This window comes from Dioscorea cayenensis, chromosome 3 (genome assembly GCF_009730915.1).
Source record: "Dioscorea cayenensis subsp. rotundata cultivar TDr96_F1 chromosome 3, TDr96_F1_v2_PseudoChromosome.rev07_lg8_w22 25.fasta, whole genome shotgun sequence".
Taxonomy (NCBI): Eukaryota; Viridiplantae; Streptophyta; class Magnoliopsida; order Dioscoreales; family Dioscoreaceae; genus Dioscorea; species Dioscorea cayenensis.
This window is the reverse complement of record NC_052473.1, coordinates 4,835,483-4,846,889: the sequence shown is the minus strand read 5'-3', so window position 1 is coordinate 4,846,889 and position 11,407 is coordinate 4,835,483. Positions and strand designations below refer to the sequence as shown.

Here is an 11,407-nt window from a genome sequence, read left to right as displayed (position 1 = left end):
TACTTCCCCACTTCACCGAGTCACTTCCCAGTTTTTCACTTCCGACCGACTTCCCAGAAAACAAACTTCGGGAACTCGACTTCTTGTTTTCAGAAGCGGCAAAAGAGCAACCCTTTCCTTTCATCAACGGCTCTCTGTCTTCCTTTTTTTTCCCCGGTTTTGTTTTCCTTTTTGTAAGTCCTTTTCCGAGAGTTTTCAATGTAAAATGAGTCGAATCTCGACTTCCCCTTTCTTGATTTCCTTTCCTCTTTCTCTCTCGAACTCCGATTTCTAGGGTTTCATACCATGCCTTTTTCCCCTTTTCTCGTTTGCTAACCCTAATCCTTATCATCTCTCCTTGTTTCGGAGGTCCGTCTGTGAATCTGCGGTGTGATCGAGGTGGGAGAAGCGAGGTGGTAGGGAATGGCTGCGAGGCCTCAGGTGACCATCACGTTGGGCCGCAGCGGGCAGGTAAACTCGCAAGCATTCTTTTTTCCATCGTTTTTTTGACCTAGGCTTCTATTGGATCAGTTCATGCTTGTGGTTCAATGGATTCGCATTGTTGTGTGTTCTTATGGCTTGATTTTTGTGTTTCTTTTTGTCCTTCTTGTTCTTCCTGTAGTGGTGAACATTGTTGATTTTTACAGGAAATGATTGTAGAAACATCGTGTCTATGATTTTTTTGCTGTCCGGAAATGTTTGTGGAATTTGTTTATATTCATCAATTTTTTTGGAAGTAGCTCAAAAGCTGGAAACAATTTTTATGGGTCTTATGGGAGAAATGGCAGAACAAGGAATCTGGAATTGTATGAAGTTTGAATATGTGTCTTAGTTGGTTGATTTACATGGAGAATTCCTGATATGCTTGGGCAGTATTGATGTTTAGCTATGATTTTAAGTGTTAGTTGTTAAAGGAAAATGGTATTGGATTTATGATTTAGATTTTAATTAGTTGAAACAGGTTGCTGATTGCATTGTATGAATGTGAGTGTATAGTGCTGGGTTGGTTGGGAAATGGTCTTGAATTGGTCGTTTAGGTTTTAATTAGGTGAAGCAGGTAGTTTATTGCAGGTGGTACCTGATGCTGCTATGTGAGGAACCTTTGTATGCTAATTCTTCGCTTGTTACTCTAATGTTTGGACTATAGAGAGATTGTCGTGGCAATGTGAAAAAACTTCATTACGTTTCATGATTCTACTTAAATGAAGATGTGAGCTATGAGTAGATGTGGTTGTAGGATACAAAATAGCTTTTCAGCCTAGATTTTGATTCTTGGGTAGGGAGGATTTACTTTTGAAACGTGGGGAGTCTATGGGCAAGTTACCATGTCAAAATAAAAGCGAAGGATGATGACACTGATCTGCCTGATATTTTAAGTTATCATCATGATGTTGAAGTGCTGATTGGTTTCAGTGCATGGCATGCTGCATTAGCCTTGGGACATTATCATAGGACTGGAGATTCAAGATAAAATACATTATATTGTAATGAAAATAGTAAAGGAAGGAAATTTGTGGATTCTTTCTAGATGAAATTTGAAATTGTGTTAAAAATTTTTATTTGCAGGTTGTGAAGAAGGCGGGCACTACTATTGATGGTAGTCAACCTGACTATGCGCCATCACTGTCCTTGGGAAGCAAACGACCTATACGAGAGAGGTTGGGGGGCAATGTGGAAGATCCTCATGCATATGCTAGTCAGTCCCGGAGTAAACGGTGTGTTTAATATCTATCTTTGTTATTTGTTGCATTCTAAGTTGTGTAGCCTTATCTACCTATGACCTTGGTCATTAATTTGTTTTGTACAACTCAACAATTTAATTAGTTTTCTTTAAGGTTGAGAACACATATCTGGCTTTCCAAAGATTTACCTGATTAATATTCCATAAAATTATAACCGTAAAAAGATGTATGTTGTGAAAAGGTTTATCTTACCATATAGTTCTTTCTTGAGGTTTGTTAGGTTTTGCGCTTATGAAATCTATGTTTAACCAATGATTTATATTGAATTTACTTTATGTGCCCAAGCAGTGTTAAGCTTGGATCATTTTTGTAATGGTTTAAGTTTGTTGAGTGACATATAGTTTGTTCACCCACTGCTGTTTTTTTGTTTTTGTGTGATCTTCGAAAATTAAAAGACTCTTCTCTCTAAGATCCTTTCAATCTTGAAATCTATACCACTCACGGATGGTTGTTCTTTGTGGAATGCATTAGCATTGACCAGCATTACTAGGACTCAAATATGAGCAGCTAGTATCCCTTATTCGGAGAACATCCAATGCTTGAATTTAATGAATCCTGTGGACATGACTATAAATATATACCCATATGTGGGCATGTGAATCATAGTGTTTTTAGAAGAATGGATAACATTGTAGTAAAACTAATTGTTTTTAAAAATGTAGAACTCAGGACCCGAGATTTAAATGATATTAAAATTTTGATTAAATTAAATAGAATTATTAAAATCATGAAAATCATAGTTAAAGGATTAGAAAGATTAGAATCCATTTATAAATACAAAAAGCTTAAAAAAATTATGGAGTTTTAAATGATAAGAAAGAGACAAAAACTTATAAATCAATTGAATATGAAGTATGGGATTGAAAGGAGATAATGGGAATCTAAATCATCAGAATCTTATGGGAACATGTGATCTAAAGGGATGTATCCCCTAATGGATACATGAATTTTCCCCTATATGCTGGGTAACATTGGCATTAGCCTCCATCATCAGAAATTTTCAGTTTCCAAATAGGATGTTGGATGACTTCTTCGGAAGAAATCTATAACAAAATACACTAATAACATTTGAACATTTATATGAAGTACTTTGTGCTGGGAAACAGTCAAGAAGAAGCATATTCCTTTAAAATTTGTCTTGTATGCAATCTTTTTGTTCTGTGCATTTTTTCATTATTTAATCTTTTTTATTGTCACCCTAATTTCTCCTCTCACGTGCTTTGGAATGGTCATGAGTTTTTGACTGATAACCTGGAAACTCTTCAATCTTGCTATGGTTTTATGATTTTGGATGGGAGCTATTGTATTACCTTTTGTTGGTGGCTTCTATTTGTGGTTGGCTGCCTAATGATTTGGCTTCAAGAGAGCTATTCTCATAATTAACCTAGAGGTATAGCCAAGTTACGAAAGCGGAAGTGATGTTGGAGGATAGTGTTAATGTGGAATCTCTTAGTCAGTGTCTGTAAAAACAAGCATTTGGGTTAATATACAAAGGTAATTATATGCTCCAATCAATACTACAATCAACGGCTGGACGACTATTATGTATCATTTTTTTACCTACAGTGAAGACGAGGAACCTAACTCGTGAAGTATGTAAGACACTTATGTCTTTGATTATTGGCTTTCGTATCCGGATAATTCCATTGAAGAGATAGAAGATCATCAGTCCTATATGCATGTTTACTTTTATTTTGGAGGTTTGTATATTTGTCAATTTGGTAGATGCACATGCATGGTCAATCAGTTTCAACATTTATATGAAGGTTGATTTGTAGAATTACAGCCAGTCACATCTTAAAAGTTATTGGTGTTGTTGCAGAGAATTGTGTTTCACTCCCCTGCACAGGATGAGTTTGGTGATCAAACGCTGAAAATAAGGAATGTGGTTTATGAATAATTACCCAGCCATTGGATGGTGAATAATGCAACATATTAATAATATGTACTAAGAATAAATGCAATACTATATATAGAGTTATGAAATTCTTGTTTTAGTTCAAAGATTTCTTTTGACCAAAACATTTGCTGTTGAGCTCATGCTTAAAAGATAATTATCATATGGCTAGTTTATAGTATCTGAATCAACTCTCATTTGGAGAGTGAGAAAATTTACTTTACATATAGATGATTTTGGTTTCGCTCATCTCCTTTCCATTGTACATTCTATCTTAATTTTTCTTTTTTATTTTCAATCGCAATCTTCTATTTTTTTTTAATTATCTTATCATTTTGTTATCTTTTTTTTTATATAAATTTACTCTTATCTTCCTAATTTTTAATAGTGTTTTTATGATTATAAGGTTTCTATTGTACTTTAATTTAAAATTTAATATTATTTAGGTATCTTATCCAAAGTTCTATTTCTCTAAAGGCAGCATGTGTTTCTATCATGTTCTTAAAGAATGTGATTCACGTCTATGTACACATTTATTTAATGCCATGAAAATTCAAGTTTCATGCTCTGCATTACTTGGGTACCTAACACCTGTACTGGTGTCCTAGTAACATTGGTCTTACATTAGATTGATCTATCCTTTCCGCAAAAGATGGACAAGATATACATAATCTTATGGAGCCAGGTATGGATCAATTAAAGAGGTCATTCATTTTTCTCCACTGATCAAATGATTAATTTTGTACAAAAGACATCTAGTTTAGACATTTTCTACTTATTCTAAGGGCATTCTAATTTTTCATATAAAGTTTGATTTCTTTCTCTCTGATAAGATGAGGAAGATTCAAATACACAACATAGTGCCATCCATGCAAATGCTGATAGCAGTTTTGAAGAGGAAAGGAAGAACTTGCTGAGCTGCATGCTATCTTTTCATAATTTAGCTTCTTGGTTATATGCTAACCTTCAAAACAGCCCACATAGAGTGTGATTGATCTATTGCTGTTTCTAGTTTCATACTAGAACTATACATTTGTTGTTAGTTTAGTTTTTTGTTGTTGCTAATGATGCACGGTTCACATAATTATATTTTCAGTATGTAAACTCATCAACGTTGGAGTTCTTAAAGTTATGATTGTTGTAGATTATTATTGATTGTTTTTTCTTTGTGTGTGTGTGTGTTCATTTTAGTTTGATATTTCTGAAAAATAGCTGCTTATCCTCTGAATGTCATTTCTCTGGTGCATGTTGCACAATCATCTTGATTAGAGAGAAAATTATGGAACTCCACCTTGTTGTTTAATGTTGTGAATTTCCTTTTTCTTTTCATATAGCTGTTATGGTTGGTAACAGAGATTACTTTGTATTGATTAAGAATTGCATTTCAGGATTTTTTTATTCTTTTTGCTTTCATGTAGTTGGAGATGCTTTTTGTTACCAACGTTCTTAACATGCTTATGTTATGTTTACTGTTGATTAGGCTACAAGATGTATAGTCCCATCACATTGCAATTTTACATGTTTGCTTGAGACTAGCTTACCTGTTGGATACCAATTATCAAGAATAGAATGGTTTTGGAAAATTTACACATACATTACTTTTGTTTTCAAATAGTGGCTCCATTTATGTTTTGTGCATCTAAAGCTTAACGAGAGTAATTTCCTCTAAACTTTCTGGGCTAATGATGACTGCAATCTTATATATATATATATATATATATATATATATATATATAGATGTATGTATATTACTGTATATAGAGAGTTTATGCTCCGGTACTTATTACCTTCTTTTTCAAGTTACATTGCTCTTACTTTGACTGTTTCATTGGGCAGCCAGCGAAGGGAGGGTCATGATTGGATGTCAGATGATGATTTGGATGATGACCAGCAAAATGCCCCCAGTATCCATTCTGAAAGCATTTGAGTTTTACATCTTTTATGAATGCCTTTTCTTATGTAATCCCTTAATTATAAAAAGAACGTTGGATTGGTAGGGATGACCTGAGACATAAACTTCTTAACAAAGGCCTACATAGGCGCGGTGATGTCGTTTCGGGTGCAGAAGGTCATGTTGACCTTCGTAAAAGCTTTCTCGGAATGCAAAAAAATTTCGTCCAGACATGAACAACAACAAAGGCAAGAATCAAAGCCATCTGCTCTCATGAGGCGAATCATTCCCACAAGAAGTGCTGATGATTTGCTTCAATTGGATTCAGTGCAAAAATCCTATTCAGCATGGCCATTAGATGGTCGAAGACATAGATCTCCTGATCGCCTTATTGGTGTTTCCAGGGGTCCCACCAATCATGATGGGCTGAGACATGTTTCTTCAAGGCCAGTTGACACTTCGAGGCCTTCAACATATCCTTCAAAGGATTTGTTTGATGCATCAAGGCCTGTGCCCTTTCTGACTAAACCTTCAGTTGCAATTGAAGCTCCAAAACAAGTTCTGAGAGTACCTCCACCAAGTGGAATTATACAGAAAAGCTCGCACATGGTAGGCTTACACGCCCTTGTTGCTTTCACTTATCATCATGTCTAATTATATGCTTTATCTACTCATCTAAACTTCTTGTATGACTGGTTTATACTTGCATGATATATATTATTGGTGTTGTACTGCATTTCTGGAAATTGCACAGGAGTATACTTTTCGTTATTGTAACTTCAGGAAACATCGCATACAGTGGGTAAGCGGATTTTTTATTTTTATTTTTGGCAAAAGCGGATTTTGGCCCCTATACTTTTCTCCAATATTTATTCCATGTTTGTCCTTCCAAGTTATGCAATATGGTTTATGCATCTTTGTTTCCCCTTTTATTTTTAACCCAGTGGACAACTTTCATCTTGATATCATCTTATACATTGTTTAAAACAATTAAAAGTTATTATTTTTTAATTACATGTCATTGTTGGCGTGGTAGAATTTTGCCAACATGGATAGACCATGTTATCATATATTTAGTTGTAGGGCAAGGGGCAACCATGCCACTTGTAGTGATGAAAATGAATAACCAAGGTAAAGTACATGATGCACTTTGAAAATTTGGAAGTACGTGTGGAAATGAATGTTAGAGTAAAGCATTGGAAGCAAAAATGGCTTTTTCCTTTTATTCTATGACCACTGGAAACTTTTATTTATAGTCATTTTATTAAGTTCACTCATGATAATGTTTGTGTGAACTTTATTACAGTTGTTATCTAGTTCTTTTCTTGAATATAAACAGGCTAGGAAGACTTGTTGATGTCCATATTAGACAACATCTCAGCTATGACAGAAATACCTTAAATATGTTAGAATTATACAAATTCATAAAAATCACAAAAATAATAGGATAAATCAGAAATGAGGAATTTGGGAGAAAGAAGAAAGAACAATCTCGGAGTAATTACTATTGTACCAGAAGGGCTTGTATATATATACTTCCAACATGGCAGCTTGTGTTGCTGATTTCTCTTGGAAATTTATCAGGGCCATATATTTATTTTGCAATGTGGTTGGGTTACAGCGTCGTGTATAATGTATATGTGCCTTCCTGATTTGCCTCTATACACTGAACATTATTCGAGTTTCCATGATTCTCATCTTGCTGATTTGAGATATTATATTATTGGAGCTTTTGGCTCATATTCTTGTTAACTGATTGCTAGCTTGTAATTACAAGTGATCATCAAATGGACCAGATTCTGTTATCAGCCTGAATGAATTCTTTTTCAATTTTTTCCCCAAATCACTGGAGATTTAGTTAGTTACCGATGGTGGGGGGATTATCATTTTAATGCTTTATAATAAGGAATGGATAAGTTAGTGAATATCTGAATTTGGTCTATCCTGGGTTGTGTGGATAAAAGCCACTAGCCCAGTTTCCTAGACCGAATGATTTTGGTGAGAATTATATCCAGCTGCGGACAAATCCATTGGCAAGGACATGTTCACTGTTGTTTTCATCTCAAGGCACTATTTGCTTGAAGTCAAGGTGAGGCTTGGAACCCACATTGCAGATAGACAGCTAAACTTCTGAATAAAATCAGAGTATGAGACAAGAACAATTAGGAATAGGTTTCTTAAATTTTAACACCAGTTTGGCAATACCTGGACTAAAGCAACCGATTAACCTATTTTATGGTAGTGAATTTGCAAATAGCTATATTTATATCTGGGTTCTCTTCCTTAATGGTGCTGATAGGCAAATAAATTGTGGATTACAGTGTTCATGGATGGATATTCACTCACTTTTGATAGCTTGTTTCGTTTATGTTCTCTTCTGAATATTTTCCATCTAAACATTGCTCACATTGTGTGCATTATCTGACACATTCACTGATATACTGTACAATCCACGATGTTAGTTATATGTAGATTTACAAGTTTTGCATCCTAAATACAGATGTTTTTACTTCCATTATTGATGAACTTAGTAACAGCCCTAAATTTCTCTTATTTACCTTTCTTTTCTTGTAGTCTGAGGAACCAATCACTGTTGCCGGTTTATTGCGTTCGTTGGGTTTGGAGAAATATGCGATTCTCTTTCAGGCAGAAGAGGTAACTTCCATGCCAAATCTTGTCTCCAATTATTTGCGTAAAACCTCGATTTTTTTGTGATTTTTGACCTTGAAATTTAGGTGGACATGCCTGCGCTGAAACAGATGAGTGACCATGATCTTAAAGAGCTGGGAATACCAATGGTATAGCTTCTGTTCTTAGAATAATTTCACATCTTATATTGTCATCTCTAGATACTCTTTTACCGGCAGCTTATTGTTTACAAATTATAATAGACATCTCAAGCTTTTCTGTGTTCTCATATGGTCGAAGTCCGTAATAATCTGTTATCAACATATCATACATAAATTAATTGTAGTGCTTATTTTGGTCGCATAGTGAGGATGCATCAAGTTATGTTTGCGATTACATGTTGCAGGGACCGAGGAAAAAGATCCTTCTTGCAGTGCTTTCTCGGCAAAAACGACATCCATGAAAAGAGTGATTTTGAACGATTTGTAAGCGGGCTTCGTTACAAATTCCACAAGTTAATTCGCCCTCGCAAAGATGTTGTATATCTTCTGAGTGCTCATTTTGATATTAACCTTTTTCATATTCATGAAACTTAGCCATAGATTTCAAATAACATCCATTTGCAAACCGATATTCAAGCAATCAATTATCTGTTGAATCACTTAAATCTTTCGGTCAATTGTCAGTCTGCATGTTTATCACAATTTCAGAACAACCTGGAAATTTTGTATATCAATGCTGAATCTTTTTAACAGAGTATAGGGATGGAGTTCTCAGGGCCTCAATAGATGTGATCATATATATGGTAATGAACATACCTATTTTTATCTGGAAACATTCTCTGATGGGATCAAACAAGCATGTTTTCCATTCTATTGTCTGTCATGCTTTTATGAAATTTAGGTACTTGTAAATTAAGGCGACGGTTCTTTGAAAAAGGTTATATGAGATTTTCTGAACTGATCAAGCTTGTTCTTATGAAAATAAGAACAGATTACATGGACTTGTTATGTGTGATGCGAATGGTATATAATGATCGGCAATGCAGTGATTTTTTTTTCTTTTACAAAGTAAATAAATCACTATTTACATTATTCATTATGACGTCAGGAATTCAATCTCCCGACTTCCCTTCATGTGGAACTCTTGTGTTTTATCGTTGGGTTATATCAAACATTCACAAATTTTGTAGATTAAGTTACTGCTGTTGTTTTAATCTTGAGATGCTAAGTAATTGTTCATATTTATTATATATTTGTTATTTATTACATATTTATTGTCGAATGGTCCCTGGTAGGGACCGGTTATGCCTAGGCTAGTACGGCCCACTTAAATCTTGTGCCGGGAATGGCATGCCAATACAAAGGAATTATAGTGAAAAAATATACTAATAAAAACATTATTGTTTTGATGTGAAAAATATACTTTTAAAAACATCCAAAAGACATAAAATATCTAAAAAATTGGCATCGTATGATAATTGTTAGAATAGGCTTTTAAGTGATTTTGATATTTAAAACTTTAAAAAGATTTTATAAATTTGCTTGCTTGCTTAATTTGGATATAAAATTCATAAAATTTTATAATGGAAAGACGCTAGAGTAAATTTTTTTTTTTTGGTAAATATTATATTATGGTTATTTTTGGTTTTGAGCATTAAACTATCAGTTTTAATGTGTTCGTTGGGAGTATACCAATAAAATTTCAGGGAAATTTTGATGATATGTATGCTAGATTTACTATATCAACACCAAGTCACTATAGCATCCTGTAAACATGAACATGATATATCATTAAATAGAGCTGTGTGATCACTTTTATTGACACGTCATATGTAACGTTAACTCTTTTAAGCTATATAGTGTTAACGTGACAAATTCAGAGTACATATTATCAAATTCTCTCAAAAATTCTCTTAGTATTATTTTAATGAACACAAATTAAAGTTGAATGGCTAAAATGATAAATTAGATATTTAAAATGAAAAATGACTATAACATACTATTTACTCCAGATATTTAGGCAAAGGACTATATCTAATGCTGATGTGAAATGGATCGATGGATCGATGATATTATCGCATCATTGATAGCTACATCCTGAAAAAAATACAACCGGACAAATTTAATGAAAAGGTTGGAAGCTGCCATTGCTATTCACAGGACTTCATAGAATATGGCCTTTTGATGTTGAATGAAATTAAATATCTCAATTTCTAGTACTTCAATTATTTATCTATGCATTACTTATTAAATCACTGTGGATCAGCATCTTTAATTAGTTTTAAATACCATCAACAGAAGTTAGTTTTAAATGGTAGAGTCTTGTGTCCCCTTAAGCAAGTAATTTCATGCTCGAATCATTATATAAATATATATTTGTACTGAAATATCTCCCAGTTATAATTAAAGTCTCTAATACCTAGCCTCAAAAACGGTTAGATTAAAAGACTATTATGTTTAAATTTTTTATTATTATTATTATTATTATTATTATTATTATTATTATTATTATACTAATCAAAAGTCAAGGACTAAGAAAATGTGTGCAAACAAATCTGGAGTGGATTATCAACAAATAAAGTGAGAGAGCACTATTTTCATAGAACATAATCTATCTCACTGCACTCCACTTTGAAAAAGTAACAAGAAAAAGACTACACTTTTTTTGAAAAGCAGAAGGGGACTATATAAGGCAACCAATTCTCGTTTTCATCCATGCAAATTCCCAATTCTTTCATAATGATAATGCAGCAAAGTTCGCAAACATTGGCACGTTCATTGCATGTGCTTGTGTGTGTAAAAGAAATAAATTTATAATAAAATTATCTATATATATTATATATTTAAAGTAAATATATACACTGACAGGTTTAGGGGGTTAAGGGGGGTGCTTGAGTACCTACCCCTTGGCCCATCATATATATATATATATATATATATATATAATTAAAATATTAATTATTATAATTTATATGGAAAATGCTACTTTTATTTTTTTTAAATTCTACCTTATATTATTTAAAATAAATTAAATAAAAATAATAAAATTACTATATTAAATAAATTTGATGTTGATTGATAATAAATAATATGGTTAGTCAAATATAAATCCTCAAATATTTTTATTTTTAAAATTTATATATAAATTTTTTATTAAACTTATCAATACATAATTATCTATATTTAGATATTAATATAAATATAAAAAAATAAAAAAATAAAAATCTTAAAAATGCATCGCTATCGCAAAATCTCTAAAATAAAAAAA

General features: G+C 33.0%; 1 protein-coding gene across 1 annotated transcript; it reads left to right on the top strand.

Moving 5' to 3' along the window:
- LOC120253942 (ankyrin repeat and SAM domain-containing protein 6-like) lies at positions 1–8,922 on the top strand. The gene is given in 10 exon segments (XM_039262128.1): positions 1–173; positions 349–450; positions 1,546–1,694; positions 5,455–5,522; positions 5,600–5,701; positions 5,704–5,727; positions 5,730–6,118; positions 8,084–8,164; positions 8,245–8,307; positions 8,544–8,922. Coding segments are annotated over 9 exon segments (981 nt in total). The 5' UTR covers positions 1–173; positions 349–402; the 3' UTR covers positions 8,601–8,922.
- Positions 8,923–11,407: the final 2,485 nt, after the last annotated feature.